Below are 20,733 nucleotides of genomic sequence, written 5' to 3'. Positions count from 1 at the left end.
CCAGCCTGTGTTTTTACATCACTGGGAACAATGCAAGGACTTCAAGGATCTTAGAATCATACAACAGAATGCTCTGGTAATACTGGTCCACACACAAACAAAAGTCACTCAGATCCACTAGCCATGAGCCTGTTTTACAGTGAAATGTTTATTAAGGGAATCATGTATTTTTTAATGATTAACATTATCTGTAAGAGAGTATAATAACATCATCTCTTTTCTCATGGGAAAATAAGCAGGAAATTAATTTATTTGCTTACAATTAAAAAATTCATGAGAGTCAAGAACAGAAAGAAATCACTATTTTCAGTCGGTCATCAGGGATGCCCTTCATAAACCTTCATACTAGCATCTTATAGTCTGAATAAATTATTTCTGCCTTATTTTATAAGGATGAACTGCTTCTTTGATCAGGTATACTTGCGTAATTGAAAAGTGATAGGAAAACAATTTTGATGGTTCATTTTCCCCAACACACTTAACAATACTAGAATGTGTGAGAAGTAATATTTATTGCAATAAGTTATAAGAGCAGAAACAAGTAATTAATCTTATAATTTGCTGGAAGCGACACAAAGCTTGCTAACATTCCGATGACAAAATGACAAGAAGTGACGAAGCGAGATGTATCTACACAGGCACAGCACTCCGCAGCCGTTCACACTCTGTGCACACTAAGTACTCTGAGAGGAGAGGGAAGTTTTGCAAAGTAAGGCTTGCATTAGAAGTTGCATATGCTACCCCTGACATTGTTCTGTTACCACATAAGACTCTAGAAAATCCCTCTAGGGAAGAAGTACAACTTAAAATCCTTGTGACTGATAAGGGGAAGCAAAAGTGGCAATAAAGGCCCACAGGAATACACATGGTGCAAATGCAGTGTTCAGACTCAGTGAGGGCAGTTTTGGGTTGGGCTGTGAACTTTTAGGCGAAGATATATTTTGCAGCAACTGTTCACCCACAGCGGCACAGCTAGAGCGAAAAGAGACTTGCAGTCAGGACCTAAGTAATGAAATGACTAATTTTTCACTAGGTCATAATAATTTACTTCTGGAAGTGTTTTGTCTTTAAACTAATGATTCCACTTTTTGTTCTGTGGTTCATGCTCCTGCTATGGAGTTATATAATGCTAGACGTGGCAGGCCACCAAGACAGACAACCCAGGAGTGTGCTGAAGCGGCTGTCCTGGGAAGCGCAGTGCTGAGCTGCCGTGCGGCCTTTTTACATTAACCATAAACACTGAGTTTGTCCCACCATGTGTTATCCCTTCTCAAATAAAGACAGATCAGAGGAATTCTTTTTAAAAGAGGCTTTCAAACTAGCCCTTTGGGCATTTAAAAAAATCTTCATATAAAAGTCCACTTCTTTAATACATAAGAACAAACACTTTTCCTTTAAAAAAAATCTCACTTTAAGCCAAAACAAATTACAACTTGCAGAAATGCTTTCTTTAGTGGCTCAGTGCTTATTCCAGGTAGACGGAGCTGTACTTCTTACATCTTCAGACACACAGATACTGAGGCAGAGTATTTCCCTCTAACACACCATGATGGCATAACCCAAGCTCAGGGAACAGAGCAAGTTCTAAGTCTTGGGAATAAAACACTGATACTCATCATCCAATCTACATACTTATATATTATGTACATATGAACAATCTAGTCAATAAAGAAAGACAGAAATTTCACAAAACTATTTCAAAATGCAGGGCATAAAAATGTAAAGAAACAAGACGTTTAATTTACAATCTATTCCATTTGGCAATGTGTAAATTATACTGAGGAATAAAAACTTATCTACAAATAGAATATAACAAAAGGAAAATGTGATTTAAGAAGTGATCTCAGCTCCAGAGCTCTTCAGTTCTTCCAAATTTGTAGATCAGAGTACTAGAAAGATATGAATACAAATCATGAGGAAAATCATGAACAGGCAACACAGAATTTGTTTTCTAGATATGCTGTGACAGGTACCTCACTGATCCTTTTCTGTCAATTTCTAAAATCAAATGAAAGATCATGGTGGCGGTCTGTGAATTTGCTTATTTGGTAAAGTAGTTTTAACCATGATGGCTGAGTTTAATGAAGTGTTCCTTTTTAAAGTCTAGCACGTCATTACATAGGAAACTTGTGAGTAAAAGAGACATTTCTCATGGATGCAGGCATTAGGGCCATTTTACATCTCAAGGAACCTTTATATCTGAGCTACAATCACTAAAGCATTCTAAAACAAACCCGGCTATAATTCTTCATCTTTTTAACAAATAATGATTGTATACTGAGTACTGGCTCTGTGCCAGGCCCCTGGCTAAGTGCTGGGATATGACTGAATAAAAATGAACAAATTTGCTCCCTAATGGAGCTAAGAGTGTGATGAGAAAGATAATAAAAAAAAAGTCAAGGTCCAACTGCAAAATATGCCACAAAGGAGAGACACATGGCATCCTAAAAGTAAAATATAAGAATCTGACCTAGTTAGAGAGATCAAGAAAGATTTTCCTGAGGTGGTGGTGGCTGAATTATGATCCAAAAGAAGAGTAGGAAATATCTCAGCAAAGTGGGGGGCGAGTGGAAAGATGGGACACTGGGACTGTAAACTGAGTCATGGGCATGTAGACTGTTGGATTTGAAATGCCAACAACCCAGGAAGGGATGTTAAGTAGGAATTGGTGTACAGAGCTTGGACTCACTAGCATATAAGCCATAACTGAAGTTCTAGCATAAATGAACTTGCCTAGGGAGGGAATAATAATAGAAGGCACAGCCTAGAACAAAGCTTAAAGAAACACCAAAAGTAGTAAACAGGGAGTGAAGGGTGAGCTTGCAAAGGAAACAGAAGGAGTGGCCAAAGAGCAGGAGAGGCTGCACCTCAGGCTGCTGACAACAAGCCTAGCACATGGAAGCACTGACAACCTGCCAGCCTCTGGGCAGCGCACACAGCTGATGCAGCTGTCACTGTCCACCTGAGCACAGGCCTTGATACACAAGGTTTCTTAATTCATTCAACCGTGATTTATACAGAATCCTCTACCACCTCAAAGGGCAGCACTCGAACTTAAATTAAATCCCTAAGTACTGCATAAATGTCCTCGTGAAACTTATCACATCCCCAGAAAGCGGTCAGTCACATGCCAAGAAATTTAATTCAAGAGAGAAGAAATTCAACATCTTTCAAAATCAGCGAATCCAGGTCACAGTGCAGTAAGAGGAAACTCAGAGAGAGTGTGAGGGTCTCCCAGAGTTCAGAGTGTAGGAAGTTCAGAGTGGTGAAAGTATCAAGGCAGAATATAGAAAGCTACACAGGGAGCCCAGGAGACCAACAAGGAGCCTCGTGATCCTGCTCAGGTGGGTATTGATGAGTTGATGCAAGGCACTGGACATAACTGGTCCCAGAGCTCCCATGCGGATGAAAGAGTGCACATTCTTTTTTTGAGACAGAGCCTCATGTGGCCCAGGCTGGCCTTAACCTCACGATCTTCCTGTCTTTGCCTCCCAAATGCTGGGATTATAGAAGTACACCACCACACCCAGCAGTTCATATTCTTACAAGCAGAGTGGAGAATCCTCAGCAGAATGAAGCAGTGGAATATTTGGAAAAACACTTAAGAGCTCTTCTTATTGCCTTAAGAAGGGGACAAATTAATCCTAGACTAAAGCTGCTCTAATCCTGTCTAATAAAGCTTAAAAACAAGGCTTGATAGAATCAAACTATTTCCAAGTGATCTAACTGCATCCCAAAACAAAGGACAAAAATGTTCACTAGAATACTAAAAACACCCAACCCCAACAAAGTGCATGCAAAGCAGCAAACAGGGGAAGGCAGAGCCAAAGTGAAAAGTAAACAGAAGAAGAAAACTTGATCTGCGCAAAACCAGGAATGACCCAGGCAAACAGACTAGGACACCAACAGTTATGAACACATTGCGTGTACCCAAGAAGGTGGAAGAAAACGTGAGCAGTTAAAGAGAGACAGATATGGAGAACATAAAACAGACCCAAATCACACTCCAGGGATGAAAAACACGTGCCTCACATAGAGAGATTTACTTAGAAGTACAGACCAGAGACCTAAGATTTTAACAGTAGAAACTACCTGAGCTGAAATACACAGAGAAAAAAACAACAGAAATAAAAACCAAAAAAAGAACAAGGCTGTGGGGCAACTTCAAGAATCTACTATAGTAGCACATGCCTCAAGTCCCAGCCACTGGTGACGCTAAGCTGAGGCAGGAGGACTGCTGAGCCCAGGAGTTTGAAGCAAGCCTGAGAAACATAGCAAAGCCCTGTTTGCCTTAAGAGAGAGAGAGAGAGAGAGAGAGAGACTGAGAGAGAGAAAGGGGGAGGAGGAGGAGGAAGAAAGGAAGGGAGGAGAAATAGCAGCAGCTGCCTCATATAAATGTAACTGGAATCTCAGAAGGAGGGCAGGATGGACAGAAAAAGTCATCTGAAGAAATAATGGCTGGAGAGTTCAAATGTGAGAAAAGCTGTAAGCCCACAGGCACATGGAACTCAATAAACTCCAAGCAGAAGAAACAGGAAGGAGCTCGCACCATCCATCCTAATGGCTTGGCTTAGATCTTAGACCTGGAGGGCATAACTATAAATGGACACTAATATACCTATGAAAACGTTAAAAGACATTCATTTGAAAAAAGCATTCAAGTATAGGCTCACTTTGGGGGCCTTCTGAAGATCTGAGAAACACTTTTAATGTTGTTTTTTTTTTTACACTTGTATTAAATTGCCTTAAAACCTCATCAGAAAACTCAGGCATTCACTTTAATTTTTCCCTTTCTTTTTTAGTAAAGGTATGTGACATGGTTTTTAAGAATGTGCAGGCTATGAAACCAACTGTCTGCTTTCACATCCCTGTCCTGCATTTACTAGCTTAGGTGGGTATCCTTCAGCAAGCGCTGAGCCGCACTCCTCGTCTATGAGATGGAATAACTAGACATATTATGGTTAAGTAGTAAATGGGAGTTAAAAGGTAACACAGAGCATGAGCTGAAGCCCTGGCCTCTGTGTGCTGCTATGATTGATATCTTCACCTTTACACGTCCCTTTGTAGTTAATCAGATGTACATGCTGCTCTTATAACAGAGATGATGTTCTGCAAGTGTGATGGGTGTGGTTAAGAAATTAGTCAACTTACCTAAAAAATATAAGAGCATTTTGAAAAAACACAGCTAGTCCTGGGTAAACATCGATATCTGCACACAAAGTAAAATAGATTAGAAGATTATAAAGACAAATGCAATAGCAAAGTCTCTGTGCCATTCACAGTGATGCGCTCTATCTATTACAACATACTACTTTATGCACCAGCTCTAAGAAGACTTCAACGAATCTGAAATTAGAAAATGCCAATTTCAGCCAGGCACCAGTGGCTCAGACCTGTAATCCTAGCTACTCAGGAGGCAGAGATCGGGAATATCATGGTTCGAAGCTGGGCCTGGGCAAATAGTTCATAAGACCCTGAAAAAACTCATCACAAAAATAAAAAAAAAAGGGGGCTGGTGGAGCTGCTCAAGAAGTAAGAGTGCCTGCCTAGCAAGTGTGAGGCCCTGAGTTCAAACCCCAGTGCCACCAAAAAAATAAAAAGAAAATGCCAATTTCAGATCAGGTGTGGTAGCTCACACCCATATTCCTAGCTACTCAGGAGGCACAGGTTAGGAGGATAGCAGTTTGTAGCCAGACTGGGCAAAAAGTCCGTGAAATCCCATCTTAACCAATAATCTGGGTGTGGCCGTCATCCCAGCTAAGCAGGAAGCATAAACAGTAGGATTGTGGTCCCTGCCAGCAGGGCATAAAGAGACACTGCCTCAAAAATAACTAAGGCAGGGCTGGTAGAGTGACTCAAGTGGTAGAGCACCTGCCTAGCAAGCATGAACCCGAGTTCAAACCCCAGGGCCATAAATAAATAAATAAGGCAGAAAGGGCTGGGGTTGTGGCTCAAGTGGCAGACCTCGTGCTTAGCAAGTGTGAGGCTGTGAGTTCAACCCCAATACCACACTAAAAAAAAAGAAAATTCCAATTCCATTCTCCTAAAACAAGACTGTTCTTAGTCTAGATAAAAGTCAATGAACTTCTCAGGTTTTCTTTCTGTCTAAAGTAATTGCTGTACTTCCAGCTACATCAAAAGTGCTGAAAGCAGCACTTTTCCCTCCTATGGCTAAAACAGAAATAAAAAATGTTAGAAAAATACAAATTAAATATTTTATGTAACAGTCTGTTAACTTACTTTCTCTCATGAATTCAGTAATACATTCTTTCACTGAGTACCCTGGAGGGAATGGTTACTGTCTTCACAGGAATAGAAAAGAAGGGCTGGGGGCATGGCTAGCAAGTGCAAGTCCTGAGTACAAACCCCAGTACTACCCCTGCCACCACCACCAAAAAAAAAAAAAAAGAGAAAAGAAAAAAATTAGAAACTACTTAAATTTTTGTGGAAAATTAACTATGGTAAAACTATAAATGTTGATTTAAAATACTGGAGAATCAAATTTATCTCTACTATTGAAAAACACTGAAGAGGAGGAAGGAACTGGTGTTAATGTTTAGTGGCTGACATATTAGCAAACAATCTAGCTTGGTTAACGGCATCAAGTTTGAGCCAGACTCCTGGCTTGAAACCTTATTCTATAACTAACTGAATGCATAACCTTGGCCAAATTACTTGAACGTATCTAAGTTTCTTCAAGTGCCAAATAGGGATTAAAGCAGCACCTCTCCCTCAGAGAAGGATAATTAAGTAAGCGACAGTGTGCACTGCTCAGGACAGTACTTGGCCTTTTAAATGGTACAGGATGAGCATATCTTCTCCAAAATACTTAGGACTGTGTGTTTTCAGATTTTGGAGAATTTGCATACAAATGGAAATGGGACCCCAAACATGAAATTCAGTTGTTTCTGTGCACCTTGTAATGCAGCCTGAACTTAGACTGAGACCCATCACATGAGGTCCATGATTTTCCACTTTCAGTGCCACGTTGGCCCTCAAAAAGTTTCAAATGCTGGATTTCAGATTTTCAGGTTAGGCATACTCAACCTAAATATAAATGGTACCTGCTAGTCTATTAATAGTTCAAGAAAATCTGTTCAGTAAAAGGTCTGAAACATGTCAGAAATATCCTCTGAAATAAAAGTAAATTTAGTTTATAAACAGAAAAGTATCATAATGAGCGATGCTGCTGAAACAGGAAGATGAAATTCGTAATTGAGAACTTTCTCAATTTATACTAGTTTTTAAAGATTAAGATCCAGCCAGTGAATGTATAAGCTGTCTAAATAATACTTCCTTACATACCTTAAAGGAATGATAACTCATTCACATTTTCACTACAGAAAGTGGAAATTTCATCTGTCACTTCAAGTCACTGCTAAAATAAGCAGAAGGTCACTGCCTAAGGCTGTCTTTGTGCTTTGTGTTCTATAAAAACTAATTTAGTATGCAAACAAACTGAAACTTAATCTAGGAATACATGTTTTTCTAACAGATAGCTGGGTTTCAGCAAATCAAGGCAGTCACCTGACCAAATAAGGCAAGGTGCCCATCTCGCCTCGCCCAAGTAAGGCCAACATGCAGCAATAGTCAAGGGGAAGCTTGCTCTGCTCTGCTTCAGTGCTCTGCCTCTGAAGTCCACACTGTTCAGGTAACCAGATAAAGCTGTCTGTGGCTGTCTGATTCTGAGAGCTGCCCAATTCATGAATCCTTATTCAAATAATTTCTATTCACATACACAGACCTTCTAAAATCAGAGATAGCAGGCCACCCGTCTTAAAGTCATGAATAAGATGAGCTTAAAATATACCTTCCTATACGATTCCACTTATATGAAACAGGCAGGTCTACTGAAGCAGAAAGTTCATTTGTGATAGGCTAGGATTTAAGGAAGAGGAGCAATGGGGAATGACTACCTAATGAGTATGAGGCTTCTTTTGAGGTTATAAAAATGTTCTAAAATTAGGTTGTGATGATGGCAGCACAACTCTGTGAATATACTAAAACACTGACTTATACACTCTAAATAGGTGAATTATATGATATATAAATTACATCTCAATAAAACTATTTTGAAAAAAGTACTTTCCTGACAGATAGGCATGGTAGTAAACAACTGTAATCCCAGCTACTTTGGAGGCTGAGGCTTTTTAAAAAAATGGTAGTGTGCTTGCCTCCCATGCACAAGACCCTGTGTTCAATCTTTAGCCAGAAAAAAATACAAAGAAGTAGTTTCCCTCTTCCTTTTTTTGTTGTTTAATAGGGCCTCCCTATGTAGCCCAGGCTAGCCTCAAACTGCAATCCTCCTGCCTCAGTCTCCTAAATGCTGTAATTACAGTGTGTGCTACCATACCCAGCCTAGTACTTTCCTTCTTAGGGGCTACCTACTGGAACTATGTGCTTATTAGCGTTTGTTTTGAACTCAGGTCCTTGCACGTGCTAAGCACATACTCTAATGCAGAGTTGTGCCCCAGCATTCTGTTAATATTTATAATTAACTAAAATAACATATTTGAAGCCAGGCATGGTGGTTCACACCTGCAATCCAACCTACTTGAAGGTAGATATTAGGAAAAATGCAGGACAGTGTGGGCAAAAAGTTAACGAGACTCCAATCTCAACAAAAAAAAGTCTGGGTGTGGTGGCATGTGCCTGTACCCCAGCTACACGGAAGGCATAAGCAGGAAGATAGAGGTCCAGGCTGACCCAGCAAAAACAGGCAAGACCCTACCTGAAAAATAACTAACGCAAAAAGGACTGGGGGTAGGGAGGAGGCATGACTCAAGTAGCAGAGTATCTGCCTAGCAAGTGTAAGACCTTGAGTTCAAACCCCAGTCCACCAAAATATACACACACACACACGCAAACTTTAGTTATATTTGAGGTCTGTTTGAGTGGCTCAAGTGGTAGAGCACTGAACTAGCAAGTCTGAGGCCCTGAGTTCAAATCCCAGGACCACAAAAAAAAAAAAGATATATTTGGTGAGCAATGTTATTTAAACATTAACCAACCACTGTCCTCTTGAACTCACTTCTTTTGAGCCAAAGGAAAGAAAAATAGGTATTCCAAAGCTCAAATCAAATTAGGAGGCTTAAGAGATTACTGTCAATGTCTGCAAAATCTTAGCTGTGAGTCAGGACAAGGAAATGCAACAGTGAGTGAAGACTGGCAAGGAGATTCCAGAGGTAGAGAGGTCAGAGGATGAACACATCTTGGTGCACGAAACCAACTCCTATTCCTGTTTACCAGGGTCTTCCCATGCTTCCACAGACCACACTGAGACTGGATGAAAATGTATGGTGCCTGGGACAGTCAGGAAACACAGAATGGTGCAACAAGTCCCCTGTTTCTGCATGCCCTGTAAAAACTCCCCTTATAACAGCAACTGAAAAATTATAGGCTGGGGTTGGAGAGAGGAGGTGTGAGTGAAAAGAAAAGATATTGGGGTCCATACTCCTCTGAAATCCTTGTGGCAAGACATACTTTGGGATTTGGAATTTTTCAGATTTAAGAACAGTAACGCAAAGCATATGTATTACACAGCATTCATAGCTGGGTCTGGACCAGCATTCATAATCAAATACATTTAAATTCATTCCTATAATAAAATATTTAAATACTTATATTAAATACAATGAAGACCATATGAGCCTTCTGTCAGGTTAGGTCAGGTTTTATTGCCAAACTGGTTGCAAAATACTTGATTTTCAGCATTCTGTGGATTTCAGAACTGTATAAGGGCCTGACTACTGACCTGCATTGGTTTCTCACTTTTCCCTATAGCAACCCCTAATAAATGGGCCTCTGCCATAAAAGCCTGGCTGACCAAGGTAAGGAAAGTAATTAGGAACTCTCAAGATGGCTATGAGGTATAGGCTCTGTTAGTGACTGGGATTTCCTAACTGGGGCCATCCCACTGCACAATGACAGGTTTAATTAACAACTAGTGACAAATTTTATTAACAATTAATGAATCTTTACACAGAAGAATACCTTCAAGCTAACTGAATAATTACACTACATTTTACTCCAGTGGACTTAACAGAGTAAGCCAAATATAAAAGCCATCTAAATCTATTCTGTGAAATAAAGGAGGAATACATACTTACTTTGGGTAACATAAGCACCAAAAAGAATCCACATGGAAGCAATAAGTGACCCAAACATCAACATGAAACCAATGAAGAGCCAAACTCGTGCCCCTGTGTGAAGAAGAGGTTTTATGATTGCTCATTGTTGCAGCTCTGCAAAGTCTTGGGAATACATGACACTAGAAACACTGTTTGGCTAGTATATATTATGGTATCAAAGCTAGTCACATATTGATATAAAGCTGCTATAATACTGCAACACACACAACAAACTAAAACAAGTTAAACCATATGAAAAGGGAAAAATAAAGTTGTCTTTTTTACCGGCTAGCAAATATACAACCTGAGGAAACAAGGCAAACTTCACTGGTAATTATTTAATGAAGTTAGTTCATTAACCCCTAACTGAAAAAGTATCCTGCTGTATATACTATCAAAATAATTGCACTCTATAAGCAGCAGCAAACTTATTTCAGATAGCCATTGCCAGGCAGGAAGCAGAAACTTGAAATGAACAAGGACCAGAACTTCCCCTTTAAATCAGTGGCAAGCTTCTAAAATCACATCATTACTCCATACATGCTCAGCGGCCTTTCTTCAGAAGAACATTCCAACCTTCTATGGAGAAGGAAGCCAACCTGTACCCCATACCCTTGAAAAGTTCAAGGTCAGAAAAGTATCTCTGTGACCCTGTGTTGTATGGAATTCTAGAAAATCATAATATGATCATCTGGTCACTCAATGGACTCAACACATTCTTCCAGGTTAACACCTGACAGAGCCAATCACCCTGTGAAAGGAACAAAGCTCTGCTGATGGGAAGCCAAAATCCTCGCCAATTTCCAGAACAGAGAACTAAGTCTGCCTTAACTACAGATAGTCTGTTACTAAGTGAGCAGAGAAATACATATTTTAGACACGAGGTATGCAGGAGCACTGATCCAAGCTCAGCACGGTTAGAATAGCTGAAATATGAGAGAAGTAGGCTTCTAGATGATTTTTATTACGATACTAAGCAGCAGATTTCCAGAGAGATGGTCATGTTTCATCCCTTGGAGAAAGACAACCTCTAATCAGCGCCTTTATCTGAACTTAATAAAAAGAATTATTAAAAATCCATGCAATTATTTTCCAACATGTCCTTTATAGATGGCCATACACATTTAACTTTCCAACAGAATTAAACAAGGAAAAAAAAAACCCTCTGGAAAATTGAGTATGTTTTCATTTAAGAAACTATAACATATATAGTTCGTTTAGTGAACTGTAAGATTTTCCTTTTTTTTTGCTTTGGCTACCCGGAAACTCAAAGTTAAGGCAAATGAACAGGACTGGGGGTATATAGCTCAAGTGGTAGAATGCTTGCCTAGAAAGCCCTGGGTTCAATCCCCAGTACCATAAAAAATAAAAAAAAAAAAGTTAAAGCTTTATTATTTACAGTATATTTATTATTTGTGTGTGTGTGTGTGTGTGTGTGTGTGTGTGTGTGTGTGTGAGACATGGTCTTGCTACGTAGCCTGGGCTGGCCTCAAACTTGAGAGATCCTTCTGTCTCAGCCTCCCAAGTACTGGGATGACAGGCTTGCACCAGCATGCCTGGCTTATCTTGACACTTTTCTACAAATTCCATTGGGAATTAAATGGAGATAATTTGCAAATAAGCCATTTAAGTAATACAAATGCTCAGGTGGCAATGCCTAAGGTAGACTATCAGAAGCAGTCCTTAATTTTTGAAATGCTAGACAGAACTTGCACTATATGCACCACATATAAACATAAAATGTGAATTTTCACTTAGTAGAGAATACTCATGGGATAGAATGTAACAATCACTGAGCAAGGGTAAAAAGTACGAACTTGGGAGCCAGACTCACCAAAGGCAAATATGAATACCATCTTCTCTCTCTATGAAAAACATAAAGTAGTAACAATCCACAGCAATGTCTGTATAATATTCTTTAACAAAAAACAATCACAGAGGGCTGGAGGCATGGCTCGAGTGGTAGCGAGCTTGCCTAGCAAGCATGGGGCCCAGATTTCAAACCCCTAATACCACAAACAACAACAACAACAACAACAACAAAACCCAAATAATTTACTGTGTACTCTACAAATAACATTTTTATTTGCAAGTACCTGCTAACTTCTCTTTTATTCTTTACCCTTCCTTATTGTTGAAATCACTGATGAGGCAGGGGCACAGGATAGGCTAAAAGTGGGTGCATATACACATACTGTACACTTTTACCTTAGGCTCACCTGTCATTTGTCACCATGCCCTCCTTCTCAATTCTCCATGGTACCCAGTACAGTGAGGTTACAAAATCTATGTCAGCATTTAAAGCATAAGATAGAAAAGGAAGCTATGTTCTTCACAGTTTTGTTTGCTTTAAAATGTTACGATACTGTTTAATTCCATTTTTATGAAATCATAAAAAAGGTAAAAATATAATGACAGAAAGCAGACAAGTTGGGGCAAGGAAGTGGGGAGAAGAAGATAAACTAGAAAGAAGTATGAGGACACTTTGGGGGTAATGAAAATGTTGTAAATCAGTGAGCATGGCAATACACGCCTGGAATCCCAGTACTCAGGAGGCTGAGGCAGTAGGCTTGCAACTTTGGGACCAGCTTGACCTACACAGTGAGACCCTATTGCAGATAAATAAATAAAAAACAATTTTTTCAAATTCTATATGATGATTGCAGTGGTAGTTACACAAACCAAACACTGTTAAAATCCATCAAATTGGACACTATTAGGTTGGTGAACTTTACTGTACATAAATTACATTGTACATTCAACCAAGCTGACTGTTTGGCACTAAATGAGACAAAGGGACCAAATGGCTCTAGCTGGAAATGAGCATAACACAGTGGCTAAAAGCCGGGGCATTGGAGCCAGACTGTCAGTGTTCAATCCCAGCTCCACCACTTACTACTCTGTGACCTTGAACAATCATTTAAATTCTTTGTGCTTTAGTCCCTTCACCTAAAACTGGGGGTGGCAAGTAAAAGCACTTCCCTCAGAGGGACTCCGTGACAACTAGTGAGGTAATAATACCGCCAGGCACTGTGGATGGCCTGTGGTATACACTAGCATTCTACAAGTATTTGCTATTGTTCCTAATCATCCTTAAGATCCCTCTCTCACCTGCTCCAAATGTCCAAGCATGACTGCAGAGCGCCCGCCCCTCCCTGAAGTTTGGAACTAGGACTTCTTGCTGTGTCCTTTACACAGGACACTGAAATCCCACAAAAACAAATCCCTGGATTCTAACATAATGTGTTGTAACATGAATAAAGGAAAAATACTCTTGGGTGACAACTCAAAAAGAATTCAAACAAAAAAAAAATTGCAGACAAAGAGCATGTTTCTTCTTAACAGTTTCGTTGCAGTTTGTGGGTGTCAGCCCCTATCATGCAAACTGAATGTGAAAAGCACTGGAACCCTACGTTAGACCAGATCGCCTGATGCATCCACTGCTATGCTGGTAGTGATCAGGACCAGCTCCTGAGTAAGGAACACGACTAGTCAACATTACGGATACTATTAAATCCAGTAGCCTGGAGTCCATGATCCCTTAATTCTGAATGGTAACATTTTATTGATGCCATGGGGAGTATAACATGACAAAGATAGAATGTGAAAAACACTAAGACTTTTTAAAAAGTTAACGAAAAGCACTCTACATTATCATTACCAATCTTGATAAAAGACTTATAAGGAGGCTTTGGTTCTCCATTAATGGCTTAAAGTGCCTTTACCTGTTCTTCCTAAACAGCCGCTTTCATAGCTGTCACCTCTCACCTGTGCATTGGACACAGCATTGATCCTAGAACAAGACAAAATCATCCGATGAGCTTTCATGCCACTTAAGTACTCACAGGTATTTATACAGCACTTAGAAAGGAAACGGATTATTTCCTAACTAAAGCTAATACAAATAACTGAATATATCTTTTAACCAAACAGAAATCCTAGTGGATAGGAATATTACATCAGTTTTGTTTTTCCCTAAAGTACACCCAGAAAACAGGTATTTTAAGAGATTTCTACTAGTTGTCTCGAGAGATGATGAAAGAGCAGCCAATTTTATTATTTCTTTGCCACTTTACACACATGACTTAAACAGTCCCACTCCAAGATTCTCACTGTCATCAAGCCTTAAGCAGGGGCTGGCGGGAGCTCAGCAGCAGAGCCTGTGCTTAGCATGCACTAGGCCCTAGGCTCAATCCCTAGCACTGAAAGTCAAAACAGTCAGTTTCTCTTTGAGTTAAAAGTCAAGTGATTTTTCTCAGATCCATCTTTTAAATTCAGGGAAAAAGAAACATGTATGTATTATAAACAAGCCAACTTTATTCAGCTTCTCTTTCTACTTTCTATGACAACAAGGTATATTAATGAGCAGAAGGAATTGCTTTTTCTTAGCAATTTGAATGCCTATTAGTTTCATTTGTATAATATAACCTTTCTTTAAATCTCCTGATAGAATAAGAAAATTATATAATCTTAATGTTTAATATATTTTTTAAAATTTTCAAAAGACATCCACAAGTTTCCAAACTCTTTCATAAAGTGGAATAACTATTAAACCTAAAAGTGAATTAGCAAAAAGGAGGAAAAAAAAAAAAGTCTCACACCAATCGCAATGAGGTCAATCCTCCCCCGCCAGCCCCAAAGCCAGTCAGGAGCTCATTTAATTTTGAATATATATGTGTGTGTATATATATGAATATGAATATATATATACATATATATACACCATATATATTGATGATATATGTATTATTCTATATTTCATTATAGTATATATTTTATTTTATATATTCCATGGTAAAAGCTGAGCATATAGAAAGGCAACATTTCATTAAATCTAAGATGATATCCATTTTAGGATGTACCATTATTTTTTAATACTGCAAGAAAAAAGTTATCATTATAATTTCTATGAAACCACTGAATTTATCCTGATACTAGGATTAAAGTGTGAAAAAGTATACTTTTTAAAAGTGACAAAATATGGTGATGTGCCAGTTTGAAAAATTCAAGGAGAAAAGTCACATGATAATCCTTATAGATGTTACAAAGATTATGACTAAATTCAACATTTGTTCTTGGCTAAAAAAAAAATCACCTTAATAAAATGGGAATATAAATTCATCATGTTAAAGAAGAATCTATCAAGCAGGGCACTGTGGCTCACGCCTGTAGTCCCAGCTACTCAGGAGGCAGAGATCAGGAGGATCGCGGTTCAAAGCCAGCCTGGGCAAAAAGAACACAAGACCCTATCTCGAAAAAAACCCAACACAAAAAAGGGCTGGTGCAGTGGTTCAAGGTGAAGGCCCTGAGTTCAAACCTTAGTACCAGAAAAAATAAAAATAAAAGAAAAATCTATCAACAAAATTTAAAGTTATTCAAGAAAGCATTATATACAAAGGGAAGGATATTTTAAAAATAATCTTGAATTGAGAATTACCTTTATACTTACATGAAGAAAGCCAATGTGGAGAATACACCACAGGTGTGAAAAGCATGGTTCAACTGTTCTGGCTTAGGATACACCACTGCTGCATCAATCATGATCCACCAACCTGTAAAAAACTGAAGACCCAAAATACTAAAACACTCAAAGTCTCGCTTAGCATAATATCTGCTCTTTTGTTCTTTACAGCAGGTGAGGTGAACCTATCTAGGCAAATCTGAACACAATTCTGAAGTTCTGCTCTCAGCACAAGATGAAAAATTATTTGGGTATGTCTTACCTGCTCATTTCATGTGCCATAATTATATGCAGAACTTTGCTCTAATTAACCTCCAACATCACCAACTCCCCTGATTATCTGATTTGTTCCTACACTCTAGAGAACATTCTTATATATCCTCAGGCACTTTTGCTCCCACAAATTAGCTGTACGCTTACCAAGAGTCAGCTGTTATAGCTCCAAAACTATTTAAGCTGCTGTCATTTTACTTTTATATAATTAAATATTATGTAACTGACTGAACATGAGTTTGTAAAATGTAAGGTTCCTATGTCGACTACACTGAACAGACCTAAAGTAAACAAGGTGCTAAAGTATTTTCTAGACAAATTAAGTGCAGGTGTGATGACTGTTTTCTAAACTGACAAAATAAGGAACTCACATAACCTTCATGCTTATTACACTGTTGAAACTGTTAAAAAGACATCCATGAAAAGCTTTCAAACTCTTTTATGAAGAGGAATAACTAGTAAACCTGAAAATGATTTCATAAAAAAGAAAAGCTAATTCAATATCATTTGAAGCCAATCCTTCCCTCCCCTAAGTATTAATGAACACAGTCAAACACAATCAAGGAACACACTGAAAAAAAAAAAAAGAAAAAAAAAGAACCAAAAAAGTTATAAACATCTAAAAAAGCTCTGCATGCAGATGTTCTCACAATTCTCTTTAGTCAACTCTGCCTTATTTTGCTTGGTTTGGCTTGATTTTCCTACTGGACTTTAGGTGTAGAACCATACATTGAAAGAGATGAATCTTAAAAATGTGAAAGATGCTAAAATTTGTTTTCAAAAACTACAGTGGAGGCAGGAAGTGGTTGACAGAATATAAAGCAAAACTGGTTGTGATCTGATTTTGTTTTTGATGCTGGGTGATAGCTACACAGGGTATGGGAGGACAGGGAATCTTGATAGTATTGTCTACTTTTTTAAATATTTTCGACATTTTCAGTACAAAAAAATTTTTTTAAGATAAAAAATGTAAACAAAATTAAGCAATAGTTTTCTCCACAAATTCCTTCCTCTTCCAGCCTCAGGGCTGTAGCTAGGGAAACAGAGATGGTATCACTTCTCCAGGGCAGGTGCAGAGCTTCGGCTCTACCACAGCTTAAGGTGTTACTGCTGTCTACACAGCCTGACCTTCCATAAGTCACAGTAACTCTGGGTAACATCAACTTCTGACCCTTTAAGGACATTAAAGTATTTACACATACTGTATCAAGTTATAAGTGCTACTGCCTATAATAAATGTATTATTGCTAGAACTGAAAAACAGATAAGTTTAACAAATTACAAAGTCAAATAAACCCAGGGCCTACCATGTTCTGTAGTAAGTAATAGTATCAGGAATCCTGATAACTATACAAAACAGCACTGAAATAAAATAGTTCAACCATGCACTGGTGGTTCATGCCTATAATCGTAGTTACTCAGGAGGCAGAGATCAGGGTAACTGAGGTTTGAAACCATCCCATACAAGTATTTTGAAAGACCCTATCTCAAAAATAACTAACACAAAAAAGAGCTGGCAGAGTGGTTCAAGTGTTAAGAGTGCCAGCCTAGCAATTGTGAAGCCCTGAGTTCAAACCCCAGTATGGCAAAAGAAGGGGGGAGGGGGAGGGAGAGAGGGAGAGAGGAGGCAGGAAGGAAGAAAAAAAGAAAATAGATAAGACATCATGTCACCTCCCTTATCAGTTTGCTTTCTCACTTACCAATATGCCTGCGACCACAGAAGCTACAGCATTTCTCCTCTCACTCCAGTCAATACATTCACATTCTGGCCATCGGAAATTATCTAGGAAGCCTGCCATTTTTACTTCGTGAGCATGGATTTTTCATTAAATAATGTATCCTACAAATAAAAAGATAAATAAAATAATCAACCTAAGGATATGTTTTTAAGGAGTGAAGTAGTAAAACATCTTATTCCTCCCTTTTTCTTTCTTTTTTTCTAAGACAGAGATTTAAACTCATTCCTTTCTTTAGACATAAATTTACTTTAGGTCCTATCCTAAGGAGAAAAAAAAAAGAACTTCAATAAGTACCTACTGAGATGTTAAAGGATTGTGCTCAGACACATGGGGGCTTCCTATTTGCTACAAGAGCCTGTGGTTTCAGCATCTGTCTGTAGGTGCTAGAACTCAGTGGTCAAGCACATGCAAACACCAGGCCCTCAATTTGATCCCTAGTACCACAAAACACAACAAAAACAAAAAACCTATCAGTGAATTCTTTAACATTTCTCTCATTCAGAGGTGGGATCTATATCACAACCTTTGGATTTGAGTCAAAGATAAATACTGGGTGACCATAGTAGAAGAAGCAATGCTATGTAACTTCTGGATGCAACTTCCAAGATTAGGTCATAGAAAGCAATGCAGCTTCTGTCCGAATCAACTGCCACAGAGCTGCCTGCTGTCTTAGCTCGAGCATCACTTCAAACTTTGAGTCTTCTCAGGTAAAGTGCCAGCTATATGGAGCAGACATACATCATCTTGGCTGTGTCCTTTCCAAATTCCTGACCCACAGACTCCAGTAAGTATAATAAACTGGCTATTTTAAGCCACTAGGTTTCAGAGTTAATCTATAATACAGCAGTAGATAACAAAGGGAAGAAATATTATAAATAAAGAACTGTATGAACAGTGGCTCACATCTGTAACACCAGCTGCTTAGGAGGCAGAGATCAGGAGGATCAGGATTTGAAGCTAGCCTAGATTAAAAGTTAACAAAACTCCCACATCAATCAATAAGCCAGGCATGGTGGCATGCACTTGTGGTCCCAGCTATGTAGGAGGGCAGAGGGAGGAAGATCACAATCCAGGCCGCCTCTGGGCAAAACCAGGCAAAAAATGTGCAATCCTACCTGAAAAATAACTAATGAAAAATGGCTAGGGGTGTGGCTCAAGTGGTAGAGTGCCTGCCTACCAACTGTAAGGCCCATTACCAGCAAAAATTAAAAAAGAACTATAAAGCACAGCATATATGAAGTTTAAAAACAAAGAGATTGAAGGATTCCAAGACAGCGGCTAGAGGGAGGAAGCAGAAAGCATGCCTCCTAAAGTGAAATCTTGGAGAGATGTTGGAGACACACCTTGCAGGCAAGGCCACTGAGAAGAGGCAAAAGTTTGACCCCTCCACACCTCCAGCCTGCGCAGAGCATCTCTACTTCACATTGAATGGAGAAATCAGGAGGGCCCCTGGGCCGCCAGATGCCCACGCCCAGAGGCTTGGGAAGACGTGGACAAGGTGAGCGGTACTGGTACTCCCGCAGACAACCCTGGGCCAGATCAGCATAGCCCCCTGGACAGACTGACTCCCCACCAAGGAAAAAAAGAGAAACTGAGTAATAAGCAATAAGAACAATAAAGACACGTTGCAAAGAGGGTGGGGCGCACTGAGCATGGAAGAGGGGGAGAGGAGAATCTCTCCTGGAACTGAAAATAAACAAGCCAGGCCTGGCCAGAGAGGGTGGGAGCAGTGGTGTGTGTCCAGCAACCAGGAGCAGGAAAGCTTGTGAGAGTGGTGGAGGGAGGAAAACTCCACAGGAGACAGGGAAGACCCACATCCCACATGAGCTGTAAATGAACAGGCCGGGAACAGGCTAGAAGGCAGGAGCAGCAGCACATGCTCAGAAAAGCTTGTAAAAGCAGCAGTGGGAGGAAAACTCTACAAGAGAGAGGGGAAGACCCACCTCCCACGTGAACTGTAAATAAACAAGCAGGCCTGAAAAAGCGCATGCAGTGTCATCTCTCCCAGTGTTCTTGGAAAGGGGAAAGCTTGTAGCACCAGCTGTGCACAGAACTCTGAGTAAACATAGCCTGAGGGGCCAGGTGAATGCTAAGCTCACCCCTGAGATCTGCATAAATAAAGCCTCCAACAACAGCAGGCTGACAGCAGTGGGCAGGCAAGCCACAGTGGCAGACAGCCATTCACAGACCTGTCTCCAGACTCTTTTTTTTTCTCTCTCTACTTTTGAAGAGAAAACAACCGAACTACACCTGTGAAAGTGTATTGCATTTGAACTTGGGACAACTGGTTGGGTTTTTTCTTTTTTTTTTGCTTTGTGCAGTTTTGTTCTGTTTTATTTTTCCCCTTTGATGAGACAACTACAGAACAACATCTGAGGCACCATCTCCAGGACTGGAGGCTGAGGGACACCACCAAAATTATTAAGACTGAAACTTTATTGCATTTGAACTTGGAAATTTTTTTTTATTATTTTTTTTAATTTTTAATTTAATTTTATTTTTATATGTATATATTTTTTCATTTACTTATTTTTTATTTTTATTCTTATTTTTATTATTTTCAATCCTCTCTCTGTCGCTCTAATGCCTTTGCAGCTTACGGTTGATTATTCCACTGTCTCTCCCTGTTTTTATCTTTGAAACTTTTTTTGTTTGTTTCTCTGTTTTGTTTTTTTTTCTACTTCTTTATTTGTTTTTCCCTTTTCCTTTAACTTATTGGCTTTCCATCTACTCCCACCCTTCCATTCTAAATATCACTAGTGCTATTATTACAAGCCAGAAAATAACTTAACCACACACAGTGCAGGGACAATAACAACACCAAGGGCAATGATGGGAAGACAAAAAAAAACAGGGAAACCAGTTTCCCCACAGCAAAAAGTTAGCACAGGAACCAGAGGGAAATGAAGAAAACAGATACTCAGATCCAGACTCCAACAAAATGAAGATAAACTATGCCAAAGAACCCAATGAAACCCACAAGAATAGTCTAAAAGAACAAATACTACAGGTACTCAATGAGAACTTTATGGAGATGATACTAGATATGGTCAACCAAAATATACAGGAGACACTCAAGAAATTCATGACAAAAAAAAATAGAGAATTTGAAAAAGCAAAAGAAGAAATA

At 39.2% G+C, this 20,733-nt stretch overlaps 1 protein-coding gene across 3 annotated transcripts in view; it reads right to left on the bottom strand.

Moving 5' to 3' along the window:
• Positions 1 to 493: 493 nt before the first annotated feature.
• Tmem50b (transmembrane protein 50B) overlaps positions 494 to 20,733 on the bottom strand; it is a 48,279-nt gene continuing 28,039 nt past the window's right edge. For 2 of the 3 annotated variants that reach the window (XM_074072765.1, XM_074072766.1), the window contains 6 exons: positions 17,565 to 17,704; positions 15,580 to 15,692; positions 13,856 to 13,923; positions 10,110 to 10,202; positions 5,152 to 5,209; positions 494 to 1,889 (listed from right to left, as the gene is read on the bottom strand). In XM_074072765.1, coding sequence (XP_073928866.1) covers positions 1,844 to 1,889; positions 5,152 to 5,209; positions 10,110 to 10,202; positions 13,856 to 13,923; positions 15,580 to 15,692; positions 17,565 to 17,663 — 477 coding nt within the window. In that variant the 5' untranslated portion in view covers positions 17,664 to 17,704 and the 3' untranslated portion in view covers positions 494 to 1,843. The remainder of the gene's footprint in view (positions 1,890 to 5,151; positions 5,210 to 10,109; positions 10,203 to 13,855; positions 13,924 to 15,579; positions 15,693 to 17,564; positions 17,705 to 20,733) is intronic. The other variant, XM_074072767.1, reaches the window with a different exon arrangement.

Source organism: Castor canadensis, chromosome 5, assembly GCF_047511655.1.
Source record: "Castor canadensis chromosome 5, mCasCan1.hap1v2, whole genome shotgun sequence".
NCBI classification, from domain to species: Eukaryota; Metazoa; Chordata; class Mammalia; order Rodentia; family Castoridae; genus Castor; species Castor canadensis.
This window is presented reverse-complemented; position numbering and strand designations above follow the sequence as displayed.